General features: G+C 36.3%; 1 protein-coding gene across 2 annotated transcripts; it reads left to right on the plus strand.

Annotated features, from left to right (window-relative positions):
- The first annotated feature begins 348 nt into the window (after window positions 1-348).
- Window positions 349-16,699, plus strand: LOC307176293 (uncharacterized protein C8orf89). Of its 2 annotated transcripts, XM_079902244.1 has the most exons (5): window positions 349-506; window positions 2,065-2,218; window positions 5,910-5,965; window positions 14,650-14,688; window positions 16,463-16,699. In XM_079902244.1, exons 1-5 carry the CDS (start codon window positions 380-382, stop codon window positions 16,600-16,602), a joined length of 516 nt encoding a protein of 171 aa, XP_079758370.1. In that variant the 5' UTR covers window positions 349-379; the 3' UTR covers window positions 16,603-16,699. The 2 variants fall into 2 exon arrangements, with proteins under 2 accessions (XP_079758370.1, XP_079758369.1); XM_079902243.1 differs by lacking the exons at window positions 5,910-5,965; window positions 14,650-14,688; window positions 16,463-16,699 and adding an exon at window positions 4,467-5,586.
- The last annotated feature ends 3,794 nt before the right edge of the window (window positions 16,700-20,493 follow it).

Consider the following 20,493-nt stretch of genomic DNA (forward strand, 5'->3'; position numbering starts at 1 on the left):
TCACTTGGTCATGGTGCATATTGGTAATAGTTTTGAGAGAATCCTAAGCATTACATTGTCATGTACATGATAATTTGCTGTTGAACCTTAGATTTTTTTATATTGCCAAATATCTGTAACCTCAAATTTGAAAGAATTCATTAAAATATAAAATATTTAAAAGAAAAAAGTCTTACAACTTATTTTAGCTATGTTCTTAAAGGCCTCTTGCTTTAAAATCCCAAGAATATGTATTTACGTGTTATAAGTAAACTTTTCATTTAAATCTATGTTAGTATTTAATTTGTATGACGGAAAACAATTTGTTTTTTTGTATTTTGTGTCCTGAATCTGGTGCAGCATCTTACTTTCATCAGCACTGTTGAAAAAAGAAGAAAAAATGCCAATGCTGCCTCCTGAAATCAAATTTGAACCTTCTAATGTCACCAGAAATTCCCTTGACAGTTGTTTTCTTTTTGAGAGAAGTTGGAGGAAAGCAGTTTTAGAAACACAAAAGATGAGGAAAGGTGACTTCATTTTATTCTTATTTTACTTACAAAAATATAGAAGTAGTACCTTGAATTTACATGTACTTTTTTAATCAGTCAAGAGACATTAAATAATTTTTGTAACATTTAGGTAAGAAGGATAATACCATAGGCTTATGGAAAAGAAAAATGGAAGCAGATAAGGAATAATTTACTTAAGGTCATTCTATAACTCATGATAAAAAACAAATTCTAAAGAACTACTCTTGATATCAGTGTAGTGCTACCTCTGTTGGATCATACTTCTTTTTGTAAGTCATGTTTGTTTTAAAATACCTCAAGTTGGTATTTATATTTTAAGAAACTCAAATCTTTAACAGCACCTTTTTGTATTAATAATTCTAACCCAAACTTTATTTTTTGAGTGAGCTATGTGGAAATTATCTTATATCTTATAGTTGCTCAATAAAGACTAATTTCAGAACTTTTGACTTGTATATGAGTGTAATAACTTTCCCCCTTAATTTCAAATTATAATTGTATTTTTTGTTTATACTGAATTTTGCCTTTGGCTTTATTAATGGAGATAGAATTCTTGAAAACAGCAAAATTCAAACTCCCCAGCCATTTCATCACTCCTGGTTTTGAGTGTGTTACTGTATTTTTTCGACGTTTTTACTAGATTCCTATTAAAGATACACCAGTTTATCTGTTCTCCTACCTCCAAATCTAATTACTGAAAAGAAACTCTACATGATTTTGATCAAGAGAAACTATTTTTTCCAAAAAGGAATAATCAAAGGTTGAAAAATAGCATTTTGAGCATTTAATATTACTCTAGTCCCATTAAATACTATTTCTATTGCTATGCTAGATTTACTTAGTAGAGAAAGCTTAGAAAACAATTCTCTATGTTTAAAAATCATCCAAACCTTTAATCTCTTAATCTTCTTTTTCCATTTACTGTCTTCATTTTGAATTTTTTTTTTTTAAAAAGAAAAATTTGAACAACGTCTTATACCAACGTCTGATACCTGAGGTCAGTAGAAGAAGCCCTCCTGATACTTCAGATGTTGCTGTTTATAGATTTGATGGGGGATTTTGCAGAGTGAAAGTTAAAATCAATGCCTGAAATGGAATTCTTTTCTCTCTCACTGCTAGCTCCGATAATCATGTATTTGTACCTCTTGATTTCTACACAAAAGCAGGAAGGTGAAAGGATTTAAAGTAGCAGATATTACAAGATTCTTGAAAGTGCCTTTAATCTGTCTTTCAACGTGAATGTATCTAATGTTCTGGGGATTCTGATTAAATAAAATAATGAAGGACAGTGATGACTATGGGAGATCTGTGAAGCTGCCCTTCTTCCTTTTTCTAATAGTTCTTAGCGACTTAGTCAGCTCTTGCTTACCGTCCCTATCCTCGGAATTGAAAGGTATTCTCTTGGGAAAGATGCTAGCTCAATTACAGTAGCTTAATTTTATTTTCTTAATGACTGATTTGGTATATTTATTATACATTTTAGTATATAGTAAAAAAAATTATATACATTTAATTAAGAAGTAATACAGATGGTTATTATACTATTTTTAATTAGAATACACCACAGCATTTGGTCTAGAAGAATTCAAAGAATGTGTCAAAATGCCATATTTACCAGGATTGCAAAATTGCCAAAAAAGCGTAAGTTCCACTCCGCCAGAGGTTCATAAAAGACTCCTGCATGCTGATACCGAGATGCCTCCTGTCAGGTAGGTCATTTCTTTTCGATTCTCTTTTGTTGAATATTTATTTATAGTAACACTGCTGAATGTAGAGGTTTTTCTGGCTAGTGAATCTAATTCTTTCTTGCCTACTATTTTTTGCATAAAGGATTTAATTTTTAAAAATCTCAATTAGCAATTTTATTCAGTTTGACCAGTAGGTACTTTTTTCTGTTTTCAAGTGACATTGCCAGAAGGAATTTAAGGACTTACTTAAAAAAATCTTTATTGCTTTAGCATAGATTGCTCATGAGAATATTGGAATTTTTAGCAATATAAATAAATGAACTCTTTGCAATATTAACAGGTTTCTGTACCCTGAATAGAGAACCTTGTGTTTCATTTCTAGTTTGACTGAAGTGGTGTGAGGGGAGATCCTGAATGAGATGTCAGCCTAATGAAGACCTTGCATTGCTATCAGATGAAATGAGTTTGTCAGCCAGAAAAGTCCCACTGACTTTGAATACTGGCATTTAAACACATTATGATAAACACCTTTCCTACTTTAAATCAGGTTGCCTGACATAGCATTAAAAGAAACCTTCTTTCTCCAAAGGGACCTGTAAGTTAGTAAGACAGTCTCATATCCTATTTGGTTTCTGCTTTGATTTATTTATTTATTCATCAAGTATTTATTGAATGCCTAGTACTAATTCATTTTTCCAGCCTAAAAAAGGATGAAGCATTTATAGCAGTCTGAGTTGTAGCTCTCTTTAGGGGAGGATGTATATTTTCATATTATCTCCTGCCATAGTGTGCTTTGAAGTCATCTAGTTATGCATAGCACACACATATTGGAATTTCAGAATATATTTCTTGAGTTATCCACTAGTATTACTGGTCTTGTTAATTACTCTGGAAACAAATTTTGGTAATATAAATAAAGGATTAGAATATACTGAAAATGAAAAGTTGTGGATAGTTTATATCTAAATTATGAAAATAAGAACTTTGTAGAAAATTTGGGGAAAAAATAAAAAGAATTATTTGATAATTTATCCATCCTAACATATCCATTTTTATTGTTGGAGGTTCTCTTTTACCCTCCTTCATTTTGGATTTTTATTGGAGTTGTGATTTTAGTGTACTTACAATTTTTTATTCTGCCCTTTTTTACTTAATATTACACGTATGCATTTTTTTCATGTTATGACATAATCTTCAAACAGTCTTTACTGGCCACATTAAATTTCATTGTTAGAGCCATAGTTTATTTAATTTCCCTATTGTTGGACTTTCAAGTTGCTTTGACATTTTTTTGATTTTGCAAATAACACCATAATGAACAATAACATACATAAAGCTTTTCCCATCGTTTTTTTTTTTTTTTTTTTTTGGCGGTACGCGGGCCTCTCACTGTTGTGGTCTCTCCCGTTGCGGAGCACAGGCTCTGGACGCGCAGGCCCAGCGGCCATGGCTCACGGGCCCAGCCGCTCCGCGGCATGTGGGATCTTCCCGGACCAGGGCACAAACCCGTGTCCCCTGCATCGGCAGGCGGACTCTCAACCACTGCGCCACCAGGGAAGCCCCCCCACCATCATTTTTAATATCATTCGAGGACAGATTGTCAAGCTATAAAAATATAAAAAGCAAAATTACTCTTTCTGAAGTGAGGTTATGGTGAAATAAGGCAGAATCAGAGATGGTAGAAGAGAGATTGTGAGTTGCTAGTGGAATAGATGGTAGCAGTTAAAGAGGAGGGATGGCAGGGATGTAGAAAGAGGAGACACCATTGGAAACATGAATATGAAACCTACTTAAGGGCAGTGAGTTTCCACTGTTACCGAGACACCTGTATCCCTGACACTCAGCTCACTCTTGACCTCTGGGCAAACGTATGTAGGGCTGCCTATGGCCATGGACTTGTCTCAGTACAGACCAGTCTTTCAATGCATATGATCATCTTAAAGAAACTGGAAACCCAGAAAGCACCAACAATTAACCCATTGGGCCTCTAGATTTTAAGTCTTCAATTTGCTTCCTTTTTCATCCGATTTCAGTTCATTATTTTTTTCATTTGCAATTTGGCTGTTTGTGAAATGATCCCTTAATATTTTATGTTGACTTGAGTGTGAATTTACTTAATTTAATGAAGAATAATTTGACTCTATTATATTCGTGTTATGACAAGTGTTCTTCAGACACAAAGTGGAAGAGTGGTGGCTGAGTGTCACACTGCTTATGAACTGCTTGACGAACGTAAATGTTGGTTCTTTTCCCTGTGTCTTTATTTTAGCCATTCTACTGAGAACATGTCGGGTTGCCTACAAGTATTTTATTCTCTGCATATTGAACAATGCCTTGTGAAAGAACAGTCTTGGCAAAGCAGGGAAGTACTAATTTTTGTCTGTCTTGTATATAGCCCTGTATCCTTTTTTTAAAAAAATCTCCATATGTGGATATTTGATTTAAAAACTCTGATAAAAGTTTAATGTGTTTTTAAATTTCTTAAATGATAAAATTTTTCAGTGAATCTCAAGGCATACTTTGGTAATATAACTGAAAATAGTCTCCGAGGTGAAGTGCATTTAAAAATTACAGCTATCCTGCGGTATGACAAACTGCCTCTAGCTGGCAGGCTAGCAGACCTGAAACGATGATTTGTGAGTTTAATTCCCTTAAATTAATATTATGAAACTGAAGCAATATGACCTCTCAACTCACCAGTGTTATCTTTAAAAGTTCCATGCAGCCAATACACAAAGATATTTGTTCTGATATTGGACACTGTTTTTAAAAAATGGATGTTCTATGTTTTTTGAAGGACATAAAGCCCTTCACTAAGGGTTAAGGAGATGAATCGTAGAATTTCAGTTATCAGTCAGTAGGTGGAAAAGAATCTGAGGAGTGTCCGTAGGGACCACTAAAACCTTATCACATAACAATCATTAAGGCTGGTCTTGAGTTCCAAACCTCAGTGTGAATACTAGGTCGGCTCATCTTGACTGTACCCATATTTGACAACTAGGAAGTGTGATGTTGCCATGGTAATAAGTTGCTAGGATACCTCCAAGCAGCCGTGTAAGCTGACTTCATTAAACTGTATCACATGGATTGAGAACTAATATATGTTTTGATTGAATAGAGAACAAAAAAAAAAGTTATAGCTGACTTCTAAAGTTTAATGAAGTTACAAGAAATTTGGAATTCTTATGGGTTATCTCGCCCACAGCAGATTCAATCGTGACATATTTCCTCTAATAACCTACTCATTATCTATATCTATTCCAATAGGAACAAAAGTTAATTATGACAAAACTCAGATTGTGGTAATTAATAGGTAAAAAGAGCACAAATAACTGATAATTGGTATCTGGCATATCTAGATACCCTGTTCCTCTAATCTTGAGTCCCTTCCTCTAGCATTTCCTGAATCATGATTAGTCATAAGATAAAGGTGGGAAAAGTCAGACCTAACACTCATCCACTGGTAAAATTTATTAACAAAAATCGAGATACTGAGTTGGTTCATATCTGCTTCTGATTGGATTATTTGTGATAGAAGGAGTTTCCTTGATAGAAGGAGTTTCCTTTCTTTAACGTTTATTTAATTTTCATATGATGTCCTTCAACAAGTGAATTTCACTGAAAGCAAGCTTCTTATCTCTTACTGTATTTAAAAAAATTAATGTACCCTGGATTTATGTAAGAGTGAATTTATGATAATATATAATTTTAGGTTAAAGAAAACTAAGCCAACATGTACTGTGGCACTACTTCAGGAGAAATCAAAAGGTAGGCTGGGTCATCTTTTTCTCCTACCACATGTCTTATTAACTATTCCATACTTATCTTTTTTAAACTTCCTTTCTTTCCATTGACTTAATTGTCTTTGTTTTGTTCATGTTTCTTTTAAGCTTTGTTTATAAACTTAGTGGATGTTGTGTTCAATATATACATCCCATTATTATCTCATGTTGGAGGATGGAGGGAACAAAAAGTGCCTACCGAACTGAGAAGGCATCTGGAGACCAAAAGCCGAGGCGGGCAGCTCCACAGAATCAATGGATCAGCTTATTATATGGTAACTTACTCACAGGATGGGATTGAGCCGACAGCCATCTGGAAACATGTGTAGTCCCACTCCACACTGCCGAGGGGCCATTGAGACAACTTTATAGTTAACCTAGGGCATGGCGAGTGTGTGCTTGAAAACAGGAAGTGTATTCCTAAGTCAAGATTTATGAATGGGTAACTATTCTCATGGACGCCAGGAATATGTCAGGGAGGTCTTCATCATTGTTTGGAGGCTAACAGGGCATAGAGGTCACCTGGTCCTAATGATTATTAAGCAATATCTATTAACTACAAAGCCCTTAACAACAGAGAAGTGATTGACTGCACAGGACAGTCCCGGGTAAGGTCAGTGGGAGGACAGGAGAAACTGTGTGGACCCAAGATGGCATCAGTTATGCTAACAGGCATACCTCTCAGGACCCTGGGATAGGCCCTCATCATCTCTCAAGTGGACCGTTGCATAACCTGCAAAATGGTCTTGCTTTAAGAGTTTCTGACCTGGGAAGTCCTTTAACACTACAACAAAAGCCTAAAACTTGGCCTCTAATCACATCACTCCCTTCTTCAAAAACAACTTGTTGGGCTTCCCTGGTGGCGCAGTGGTTGAGGGTCCGCCTGCCGATGCAGGGGATACGGCTTCGTGCCCCGGTCCGGGAAGATCCCACATGCCACAGAGCGGCTGGGCCCGTGAGCCATGGCCGCTGAGCCTGTGCGTCTGGAGCCTGTGCTCCGCGACGGGAGAGGCCACAACAGTGAGAGGTCTGCATACCGCCAAAAACAAAAACAAAAACAAAACAACTTGTTACCTACAGACTAAAGTATGAACTCCTTAAGCTTGGCCTTGAACTCTTTACCGTCTTCCCCTAACTTTCCTTTCTAGCCTTATCTTCTAATTAATTTTTTCATGAACCTGTGTACCTATAACATCCAACTACAAAAACCTATCTATATGCCAACAGTTTGGGTTCCATAAAACTACTCCATGGTGACTAAGAGACTTTACAGCACCAAGGAGCATTCCCACCTATTTGGAGTATGAGTTTGTCCTTTGAAGCTTTAAAACCAGACATTCTCACTTCCACCTTTCTGATACATTTAATCAGAATTTTGTTTTTCAAAAACAGACAGTGTTGAGTCAGTTAGTTACACTTTTAATGATGCCTACAAGATTTTGGAGAATTTCCTGGCAGCTCTGGTATCTACACTTACTGCCTCATTCCTTGCTTCGCGTGTTACAGATTCATGGGGCAACCTACTAAAGGAACCATTTATGGCATATGACACAGTGCCTATGTCTAGCATTTATGTTCTCCAATAAATTCTTAGCCATTTCCTGAAGTGATTTTACCCAAAGTCAGTGGTGAAGATTCTTGAGCTGTACAGTCAAACATTTTTCATTTTGTCATTATATTTTCTTGCCTTCTGTTGATTATTATCTAAATAGGATTTTTCAACAGTGACAGTATTAACATTTTGGACTGGATAATTCTGCTGTGGGGGTCTGTCCTGTGCATTGTAGGATGTTTAACAGCATCCATGACCTTTACTCACTAGATGCCACTAGCACCTCCCAAGGTGTGGTAACCAAAAATGTCTCCAGATGTTGCCCAATGTCTTTGGGGTGGCAAAATCACCCTCAACTGAGAAACACTGTTTTAAGCATTACATCTTTAACATTATATGTTATCTGTTACTTGTCCTTCAGACTATCAAGTGTTTCATCCTTTACCTGTGCACAACAGTTATTTCCTTACCAGCATAACATGTTTTAAACCTTACTTATTTTTAATTTTTGTCATAATCATAGTTGTCTTCTTATAGTGCATTCATCACTTCCATGATTTTGCACTTATGGAGTAATGGAGTTAATAGAGCACCTCCAAACAAACAACAAAAATGAAAATTACTAAGTAAGACTTCTATTGAGATTGTCAGTGGCAGTCAGATTGATTTGTTAGCAGCTTTGTAAGTTTAGCCTGTGGAAGTTCATAAACTTCTTGGATATTTCCTTTATCTGAATTTCCATCAGCTATAAACAACTTCTGTAATCAACAGGTAACATGAAATAAAAATATAAATGTTAATTAGAACAAAAGACATTTGTTTTGCATCTTGGCCCAAATGAATATTTGCCTGCCTATTTTCCAGTAGGCCAACTTTATGGTTCTTCTGGGCTGGGTACTATGTCTTATTCACCTTTGTATCTCTGTAGTGCCTGTACCAATCCTACAACATATGGAGTCTTCAGTAAATATCAATACTTGTTGCTTTTCCTTCAGAGTCATATAAGAAGGCAGTTCATTCATTCATTCATTCATTCACCAAACATGAATTTAGCATCTACTCTGTGCCATTCATTGTTCTAGTTCTTAGGCCTAGAGTACGTCTCTCAACAAAACAAAGATCCCTGCCCTTGTGGAGCTTACATTCTAGTGAAAGAATACAGCCAACAAACATTAAATATAATAAACAAATCCATCACACAGTATATTAAAATACATACTATTTTTTTAACTTACTTTTAAAATTTTTATTTTATTTTATTTTTATTATTTCTGGTTGTGTTGGGTCTTCGTTGCTGTGCGCAGGCTTTCTCCACTTGCGATGAGTGCGGGGCTACTCTTCGTTGCAGTGCACGGGCTTCTCATTGCAGTGGCTTCTCTTGTTGCAGAGAACGGGCTCTAGGTGCATGGGCTTCAGTAGTTGCAGAATGCAGGCTCAGTAGTTGTGGCTCGCGGGCTCTAGAGCACAGGCTCAGTAATTGTGGCACATGGGCTTAGTTGCTCCACGGCATGTGGGATCTTCCCGGACCAGGGACTGAACCCATGTCCCCTGCATTGGCAGGCGGATCCTTAAACACTGTGCCACCAGGGAAGGCCCAATACATAGTATTTTAAAAGGTGGAAGTGCAGTAGAAACAACAACAAAAAATAGAACAGGGTAAGGTAGATCAGGAGATCTGGGGAGAGAAGGATGATTTACAATTTTAAATAGGGTGGTTGGCAGTAATATTTGGGCAAAGATTTGAAAGAGGTGAGGGAGTTAAACTCTGGGAAAATGTTATTCTCTTGGAGCCAACAAAGGTCCCAAGGTGGGATGGTACCTGACCTGTTGGAAAAAAACATCAGGAGTCAAGTATGGCTAATCTCAGAGGGTGGAAGATGAGGTAAGAGAGGTAATGGAGTATCTGACCTTGTGGGGCCCTGAAAGGGACTTTATATTTAACTTTGATTGAAATGAGGAGCCATTACATGATTTTAACAGAAGAATGATTTTAATGTGATCTGATTTAAATTTTGAAAGGATCATGTGGTCACACCTTTCAAAAAAATGGCCCAGGGAACTTCCATCTCTGATTATGATGGAATAACTTATATCAGACCAACTTTACTACCAAGAATTCGCATAAGAGCTAATCATAAAAAATAATATAGGGCTTCCCTGGTGGTGCAGTGGTTGAGAGTCCACCTGCCGATGCAGGGGACGTGGGTTCGTGCCCCGGTCCGGGAGGATCCCACATGCCGCAGAGCGGCTGGGCCCGTGAGCCATGGCCGCTGAGCCTGTGCGTCCGGAGCCTGTGCTCCGCAGCGGGAGAGGCCACAACAGTGAGAGACCTGCGTACTGCAAAAAATAAATAAATAAATAAATAAAAATAATAATTTAAATATATTTTATGATATATAAAATAAGTATAAAAGTAATATATTACATATATTAATATACAGTAAAAACATTTTTTAAAAAAATATAAAATAATAAAAGTATTTAAAAAACAATGTTTTAAGTTGTCAAGAGCAATCATTTCCAACTCAAAAGGCTGAGATTCTGAAGGAATAACTGCAGAGAACTGAGCCCAAATGTCTGTGAGCAAATTCCCCAACAGGTGTTTGCCTGTTTCTAAGTGACATGTATGCTGGGTAATATTTTAGGACATGAAGCAGAAAATAGCTTCTTGGAGGCTAAAGGACTCAGCAGAGATTTCAGTAACTTAGCATTTGCCAGGGAGACAGAGGTGGGAGTTGAAGGGAGTTTAAGGCTTGCCAAGATGGAAAGCCCTTGGCAAAGACAAGCTTTCAGTTGAAACTGTTGAAGAGCTACACACTGTAATAACGGCATACAATAGACTAGCTTTTTTTTTTTTTTTGCGGTACGCGGGCCTCTCACTGTTGTGACCTCTCCCACTGCAGAGCACAGGCTCCGGACGCGCAGGCTCAGCGGCCATGGCTCACGGGCCCAGCAGCTCCGCGGCATGTGGGATCTTCCCGGACCGGGGCACGAACCCGCATCCCCCGCATCGGCAGGCGGACTCTCAACCACTGCGCCACCAGGGAAGCCCTAGACTAGCTTTTAAAAAAGCCTAAAACCCCATTTTTTTTGACATTTGGCATGCTATTTATTTCATCTTTAGCTCATCCTTTTACACTTTCTATTTATTGTGTTAAAACCCAGTTTTGACTGGATTAAAGTGATATACCTACCAGAAGAAAATTAAATTTTCTTTGGAAAACTATGAGATAAACCAGAGCCTTACAGGTTTGTGCACACAGTCTCAAGCATTCAATCAAAACTTACCAGACATTAAAAGAAATATACCTTGGACTTCCCTGGTGGCGCAGTGGTTAAGAATCCATCTGCCAATGCGGGAGACATGGGTTCGAGCCCTGGTCTGGGAAGATCCCACATGCCACAAAGCCACTAAGTCCGTGTACCACAAATATTGAGCCTGCATGCCACAATTACTGAAGCCTGTGCACCTAGAGCCTGTGCTCCACAACAAGAGAAGCCACTGAAATGAGAAGGCTACACACCGCAATGAAGAGCAGCCACCACTCGCCACAACTAGAGAAAGCCCACATGCAGCAATGAAGACCCAATGCAGCCATAAATAAGTAAATAAATAAATAAATTTTAAAAAGGACAACTTATCAGGCATAAAAGAATGACAAAAACCAAGAGAAGAAACAGACAATATCAGCAGACCTACAAAAGATCCAAATAGGCATTATTTGACAGGGATTTAAAAAACTATATTTAATATATTCAAGATAATAGAGAAAATGATGAAAAATTATATCAGAGAATTAGAATCTATAAAAAATAAATAGAAATTATTGAGCTGAAAAATACAATAATAGATTAGATTTAACAGATGATAGGGCATAGGCAACAAAAGCAAAATAAACAAGTAGGATATATCAAACCTACAGGCTTTTGCACAGCAAAAGGAAACAATTAACAAAATGAAAAGGCAGCATATGGAATGGGAGAAAATATTTGCAAACCATATATTTTATAAGGGGTTAATATCCAAAATATATAAGGAACTCCTACAACTCAATAGCAAAAAACCAAATAACCCAATTTAAAAGTGGGCAAAGGACCTAAGTAGACATTTTTCCAAAGAAGACATACAAATGGTAGTAGATACAGGAAAAGATGCATAACATCACTTGTCATCAGGGAAATGCAAATTAAAATGTAGAAAATAAAAGGAAGAAATAATAAAGAGCAGAAATCAATGAAGTAGAAAACAAATATTCAGTAGAGAAAATCAACAGAGCCAAAAGTTAGTTTTTTGAAAATGTGAATAAAATTGATAAATGTGCAGCAAGTCTGATGAGAGAGAGACAGAGAGAAAGAGACAGAGAGAGAGAGAAATTACCAATATTATATAAGAAAAGAGAAAACACAACTTAGAATTGACACAGAATTGACACTGGTGAATTCTTCCAACATTTAAAAAAAAAACAAACTATGTTACGTAAATTATTCCAGAAAATAGGAGAAGAGGGAACACTTAAAGACCCAGTTTATGAGGTCTCTAACCTTGATTCTAAAACCTAGCTTTGACATTATAAGAAAGTAAAATTATGGACCAATTTTTCCTATAAAATAGAAGTAAAAATTCTAAACAAGACACTACCAATTCAAATTCAGCGATACATAAGAAGGATAATGCAACACAATCATATCAGATTTACCTAAGGCATGCGAGATTGATTTAACGTTAGAAAAGCAATCGGTGTCATTCATCTTATTAATAGAATAAAGGAGAAATCTCATATGTTCACTTTAATAATTGCAAAAGATATTTTAATGAAATTCTATATTCACGATTAAAAATATTTTTAGCAAACTATGAGAAGGAAACTCCTAATTTGATACAGATTATCTTTTTTTAAACTCCTACAGTAAACAGTATACTCTTAAACAATTAATGGGTCAAAGAAGAAATCACAAGGGAATTTAGAAAATATCTGGGGACAAATGAAAACAGAAATATAAACTACCTATAGATTGCAGCCAAAGCAGTGCTAAGAGGGAAATTTATGGTAAACACATTAAAAAAAGGAAAAAGATTTTGAATGAACAACATAAACTTATACCTCAAGAAACTAGAAAAAGAAGAATAAACTAAGCCCAAACTTACAAGAAGGAAGGAAATAATAAGATTAGAGAAGAGATAAATGAAATAGAGAACAGAAAACAAATCAACAGAATGAGGATTTAGTTTTTAGAAAAGATCAGCAAAGTTGACAAATCCTTGGTTAGACTAAGAAAAAAAGCAGAGAAGACTCCAATAGCTAAAATTGAGAATGAAAGAAGAGACATTATAACTGATCACAGAAATAAAAAGGATTATAAGAGGCTACTGTGAACAATTATATGTCAACAAATTGGGTAACCTAGAAAAAAATGGATAAAGGTATAGAAATATACAACCTACCAAGATTAAATCATGAACAAATAAAAAACTGAACAGACCTATAACTAATGAGGAGATTGAAGCAGTTATCAAAAACATCCCAACAAAAACAAAAAAGCCCAGAAATCTAGGGTAAGAGGATTATAATTTAAAGATGACCAGAAAGTTGCACATTTGCTCATATCTTATTGGTTCATACTTATTAACAAAGCTCTACTTAGCTCTGAAGCAAGCTGAGAAATGTAATCTCTACCTGCATGACCTTGCGCTCAGTAAAATCCTGTTTTGGAAGGAGTAAAAAGCTTTGAAAAGATCATTAGTAGTCTGCCATAATTCTTTTTTTTTTTTTTGCGGTACTCGGGCCTCTCACTGTTGTGGCCTCTCCCGTTGCGGAGCACAGGCTCCGGACACGCAGGCTCAGCGGCCATGGCTCACGGACCCAGCCGCTCCGCGGCATGTGGGATCCTCCCGGACCGAGGCACGAACCCGTGTCCCCTGCATCGGCAGGCGGACTCTCAACCACTGCGCCACCAGGGAAGCCCCATAATTCTTTTATAATTAAAATTTCTAACATTCTATTACAGATATTTGGAAATATAGTTAATTTTTGCAATTTGATCCACATTGCTAAAGTCCCTTATTATTTCTTGATATATATTATACATTTTATACTGTGTATACATACATATTATATATGATATATATAAATTTTTGAGTTCTCTACATAGATTATCATAATCATATGTGAATAATGTCAGTGTTATTCTTTCTTTCCAAATCCTATGCCTTTATTTTTCTGAGTTTTCTAAGCTGGCTAGAACCACCAATACAATAGTGAAGAGAAATGAAAAGTCGGCATCTTTGACTTGTTTCTGATTTTAAAGGAAATGCTTTTAATGTCTTCTCATAAAGAATGATGTTTGATGTATGTTTTGGGTAGATATCCTTTACCAAGGTAAAGAAGTTCCCTTTAACTTTAATTTGCTGAGAGTTTTGTTTTTTGTTTGTTTCGTTTTGTTTTTTTAAATATAAATGAAAGTTTAATTTTATCAAACATTTTTCTGAATGTGATTTTCTGTTTAATTTTTTAAAATAAATTTCTCATATTTTTAAAAATATTTATTTGGCTGTGCAGGATCTTAGTTGCAGCATGCGGGATCTTTTTAGTTGTGGCATGCGAACTCTCAGCTGCAGCATGTGGGCTCTAGTTCCCTGACCAGGGATCGAATCCAGTCCCCCTGCATTGGGAGCGTGGAGTCTTAGCCACTGGACCACCAGGAAAGTCCCCTGTTTAATTTTCTAATGTGGACAATAACATTTGTAGATTTTGTAATGTTAAGCCACTCTTACATTCCTTGGATACCCCCATTGAAGGCATGATGTATTATCTTTTTTTGTGTACTGCCATATTTAATATGCTAATATTTTATTGGGTTTTAAAACCTATGTTGATGAGTGAGCTTACCACTAATTTTCCTTTCTGTCCTCTCCTTGTCTGAATTCAGTGTCAAGACTGTAATGGCCTCATGGAATGAACTGGGGAGTATTCTGCTTTTTCTATTCTCTGAAGGATATGACCTAAAATTGGAATGATCTCTCCCTTGAAAGTCTGATAGAGTTCATTTGTAAAATCATTTGGATCACTTGTTTTCTTTGGAGGAATCTTTTAATATTAATTCAGTTATTTTAATTTTAGGACTCTTAAGGCATTCTAATTCTCCTTCCATCAATTTGGGTAAGTTATATCTTCTAGAATGTTTTGCATTTTGTCTAAGTTTTCAAATTTATTGGCATAAAATTTAGTCTTTGCTCTACCTATACTTCTCCTCATATTATTTATTTGGGCCTTCTGTCTTTTTTTAAATTAATCTACCTGGAAGTTTTCCTTTATTATTAGTCTTTTCAGTGAAGAACTCTTGTCTTTTTAAAAATCTTTCTACTTGTAAGTTTGTTTTCTACTTCATTGATTTCTCCTCTTTCCTGTATTGTCTTCCATGTTCTTTGGGTTATTCTTTTCCTAACATATATCTTATATCTAGCTTACTAATTTTCAGTCTTCTTTTCTAACACAGGAATTTTAGGGTATAAACCCCTCTATGTTCAACTTTTGTTGCATCACACAAGTTTTGTAATATTTTCTTTATCATTTAGTTACAAGTATTTTTAACGTTTATTACAATTTCTTTTTTTGATGGATGAATAATTTAGAATGTGTGTATACATTTCTAAATATTTGAGAATTTTAAGACTTATTATTAACAACTTCCAACTTAATTGTATTGGTCTGTATGATACCAATTCTTTAAAGTTTTTTGAGGTTTGCTTAATGCTTAGAATCTAGTTATTTTGTAGCCAGAGAGTCTAAGTGTCAAGTCCATCTTACTGCTAAGAACTGGAATCCTGATCGATTCTTCCCTTCTACTCTCTGTCTGAAATTCCCACTCTCATTACACACCCAAATAAAACAAAACAAACAAAAATACCAACCACATTGGAGAATTGAGGTCAATTTTTATTTTTGGCACATGAAGCTGAAGTTAAACAGTAGTATTTTAAAGCAATATGGATCAGTGTATTATTTTCAAAGCCTTGTATGCTTCTAAATAAAAGTATTTATACATATTACATATTTAGGGCAATATTTGTGATTACATGGGAACTCCGAATTGATGCATCTGGGTTTAAATCCTGCCTCTAACAATGTCTAGACTCTTTTTTAAATCTGTAATCCAAGATAGTACTAGTTACCTACTTCATAGTATTGTTGTGTGGATGATATAGATGAAAAATACTTGAAATAGAGAGATCATTCAATAATTGTTATCTGTTATTATTGTTATTACTATCCTTCAAAATAGAAGCTTGATTAATGCTGTTTCAGTTAGTGAGTGACTTATTTTACTTTATAATTTTACTCTTTCACCTCAACGTTTATGAGAAATCGTTTTGTTTGGAGACAGTAACTTGATAAGCATGTAAGGTATGAAATGAGTTATTTATGGAGATCATGCCTTTTGTTTTGGAATAAATTCCACAGCCATCGCATGTTTTAAGAAGCATACGACAGACTCAGTTTTATATCATTAAATATAAACATTAAGCATTTTTTAGTTAAATATTTTTTGAGATGACTTGCCATCCCAGTCACTTTAGAAAGTTAAGTAGCTTTCATTTCTACTTCAAAGAATGTGTTATATGAAGAGCTAGTGGTGTTTTTTTGTTTTTTGTTTTTTTGTTTGGCTGTGCTTAATTTTTTTTTAACATCTTTATTGGGGTATGATTGCTTTGCAATGGTGTGTTAGTTTCTGCTTTATAACAAAGTGAATCAGTTATACATATACATATGTTCCCATATCTCTTCCCTCTTGCGTCTCCCTCCCTCCCGCCCGAGCTAGTGGTGTTTAATGGTGATTTGAGGAACAGATATTTGGTGTATACTCTTTTAGAGAATATCATTCATGTGTGCTTAATTTAATTGTAATAACAGTTTTGGGGTTTTTTCTTTACAGGTTCTGGCTTCAGCGATTCTCTCACTGGAGCACCATCTCAGTACTTACAGAGACTTTCTAAAATGGCCATTTTGGAGTATGATACCATTCGTCAAGAAACAACCAGAAAATTTAAAAAGAGCAAGAAACAAGAGCCTTGAGACTGCTGATTATCCTTTCGTGGGATGCTTTCTTCACTGACTTCTAAGGTTTGTCTTTTTCCTTTCTTTTCCTTTTTTCGATATATGCTATGATGTGCGGTGATTTACATACAATGGAAATGTAAATAGGAAACAAATATTTTCTGTTATATACGGCATATGTTGTATTTTGTTAATCTTACAGACGTTTAAGTTATTAGTTATACAGTTTATATATGGGGACATAAGCCTAAGAAGAATTATATTCTATGAATTTTATGCACATATTTTATGCACATTTTATGTTATATCTTTTGATTCAGTTTGATAAATGTTTTTTGAGTATCTGCACAATGATGTTTGCTAGGAGCTGCAGAAGATTCAAGAATGAGTTCTCACTGTTAGGGTTAGAGGCTCCCCATGAGAACCCCTTCTTTTCCCTGCTCGAGCTTGAAAGCAGTTGTGAGATAAGTATTCAAGCAGATGAAAATGAAAATATTAGTTTTGTTTGCTGATAAAACCTGGAAGGGAAATCCTGGTTTAGATGTGTGGCAACAGTGGGTTTCCTAACACTGAACTTCAGAATTGGGCAAATGTACACACTCAGGTATGGCTCACCTCAGGCTCACCTGCTGAATTGGGCCTTTGCTACCAAGCAGAACAAGGCATCTCTGCTGCGTAGACAGGCGGATCCCTGAGGGGAAAGTGGGTGGGAAGAGGGGCTCGCTCAGTCTCTAGGGGAGGAGGAAGAAGGTCTAGGTCAAGAGGAAAAACCCCTCCTCAAGAAAGCCTGAGGTGTTTGTCAATGCAAGTCCCTGAAAAACAGGGAGAAATCAAGGATACCAATGGCCGATCCAGCAGAGAATGAGAAATGGGCCATAAGAGAACAACACAGTGTTAACAGAGGAACGAAAATGAGGCAGTGATGTCCAACAGGGAGGTAGAGAAAGCTTCATGGAGGATGCAGTGTTAGAAATGGGCCTTAAAGACATGAAAGATGGAGGGAGAAGGCATTTCTAGAAAGATGGAATAACATAGCAAGGACATACTATGCATTTGGGAACGATATACTTGGCTGGAGCTCTAGGTGGTATAGGGCAAACTTCATCAATTCACGTGCCTACAGACACCAAGTCAGTAGCACATTGAATGATACCAATCAGATGAAGGCTGTGGTGACCTGGGTCATGTTTCTCCACTCATAAACAGGCACTCACTGCCTAGTTTCAGCCCTCTTGTCGTGTGGGAATGTGGACCCAAAGTTGCCAGATATTCTAACCTTTCATGAGAAGCCAGAATCTGGATTTTTGTGAAATCTTCCAATGTGTAAATATTAGCAACTAATTCAAAATAAGCAACTTATAATTAAAAGTTTATAAAGCCATTGTGCAAGCCAAAGAAAATTACATGGGCAAGCCAGATCTGGCTTTGTGGGGCTATTTATTTAAATTTGTTTGTTTATTTATTTATTTATTTGGGGCTGTGCTGGGTCTTCACTGCACGTGGGCTTTCTCTAGTTGCAGCAAGCGGGGCCTACTCTTCGTTGCAATGCACGGGCTTTTCATTGTGGTGGCTTCTCTTGTTGCAGAGCGTGGGCTCTAGGCGCGCGGGCTTCAGTAGTTGCGGCACATGGGCTCAGTAGTTGTGGCACATGGGCTTAGTTGCTCCGCGGCATGTGAAATCTTCCCGGACCAGGGCTTGGACCCGTGTCCCCTGCATTGACAGGCAGATTCTTAACCACTGTGCCACCAGGGAAGTCCCTGTGGGGTCATTTATTTATGCATCCTCGGGATCAAAGGACTAGAGGGCGATAGGGCTCATAACTTGATCACATCTGGTAGAGAACCTTCAGATGCCAAGCATGAGTCTATATTTCCTCTGTTTCACAATGGAAGATTTTGACAGTGAAAGTAAATTATTGCTTTTCTGATTTAGGAAGATTCATCCAGGTTTCATTTGTAGGCTAGATTGTAGTGGGAGGAGACTGGAGATAGGGAAACCAGCCAGGAGGTTTTTATAAAAATTGAGGTAGGAATCTCTCAGTAGAAAGGTAGAAATAGGAATGGGAAGGACAGATTAAGATAATCAGGACATCAAGGCAAAGGACTTAAGATCCTTTGATATAGGCTATCAGGAGAGGAAGGATCAAAACCAGCTTATTTCTGGTCTTAGACATAAGATTCTCAGGAGATGCTAGTTTGGGGAAAAATGAGGATGAGTGCAACTTTGGGTATATTCAGTTTAATGTGCCATCAGGACGTCCACAGAGAGATGCCAAGCAGGTAGTTGAAAGCAGATGTGTAGTTCCAGAAAAAGATACTGACTGGAGTTAAAACTTTGAGAAACATTTGCATAGCCAAGCCTGTGTTTTCCCCAATAAAAGAGGAGAGAGAGAAAAGAACCCAAATTTATAAGGGATGAGAGGAAGTAGGTAGAAGACAAATGAAGAAGAAGAAGAAGGAAGAGAAGAAGAAGAGGAAGGAGAAGAAGAAAAATAAACTGTCACAGATGTAGGAGGATGAACATATTCTATGTCCTTGCATGCTCTATATTAATGTATAAAATACACTATTAATGTGTGTTTATATGCATTACATGATGCACTGGTTTCTAGGGAAATAACCAAGTAAACTTAAGTGGGTGTGTTTTTGCCTACATCTGAATTTTGATTGAGAATGACTTAGATATTACCTGTACCTTTTCTATGTTCTGACCACCTCCTCCAAGTGTGGCCAATGATTTAAGAAATGAGAAGCGGGAGAAAAGGTTTTCTCAAACAAAAATTTGATAAACTTTAAAAAAAATTTATTTTATTAAAGTATAGTTGATTTACAGTGTTGTGTTAATTTCTACTGTACAGCAAAGTGATTTAGTTATGCATATATATACATTCTAAGAACACGGTACAATTTATGTCAGAGAATATTTTGTGGATAGGCACTTCTAAACACCTTTGATTATCAGATGGATTTCATTTATTGAGCTCCTACATGTACTCTAAACATTTAATACTTTTGTAAACCTTATGAAAACCCTAAAAAGTAGGTAGGTGATATTATTCCTATTTTATAAAATAAGTAGATCGAGGATTGTTTTATACTTGGTCTCCAGCTAAAAATAGGAGAACTAGAATTCTAACCTACTAGGATTTAAAGCCCATATACATAAAATCAGTAGAATAATAATTGTTTTTAAACTTAGTTGATACAGCATGGTTTAATTACTTAAAATTTAGAGCAAGATAGTAAATACTTGCACAGAAAATAATATCTCCTAGTATTGAGTTGAGTTCCTGACTTATGACACTAACACATCTTGGAGCATTTATACCAGTAGAGTAGAAAGACCCCTCCCCCATCTCCCCTATGAAAGAGTTCAACTGAAGCCAACTCAAGAAAGGAGTGGAATGTTTATTTCTTTTTAATAAGTGAGATATGCTAACGCTAATTAATCATCTTGGGATTGAATTTAACATGTTTTTCATTAAATCTTAAAAAAAAAAACCAACAACGCAGGCTCTACTTCCTTACATTGCGTTTACTCTTTTTGTTCCTCATGAACTTTTTAGAAAAACCAACATGTATTTGGTACTCAGAAGGCTCAAATCGTCCCCAGTTGAGCACACCCAAGATTTAGACATAAAGATAAGATGCCAACTTCTGATATTGTAGCTACCGTGGATGTTAATTTTATGCTTGGGATGAAGACAATGTTGCCAGCATGACCCTTTTGCATTTGTGATTTGGAAATTCCTCCAGTGTAAGCAATATCAGTCACAATTTGGGAAAACTAGACCTTACGATAAATATTTAGGATGGAAGAATGGAGTCCTGATTTTAGGATGAGAAAACAGTTCTTTACAAAGAATGATTACTTCAGTGAAGGACAAACCATTAGTCAATGATAGTTCCG

The sequence above is a fragment of the Stenella coeruleoalba genome, assembly GCF_951394435.1.
Source record: "Stenella coeruleoalba genome assembly, chromosome: 17".
Lineage (NCBI taxonomy): Eukaryota > Metazoa > Chordata > Mammalia > Artiodactyla > Delphinidae > Stenella > Stenella coeruleoalba.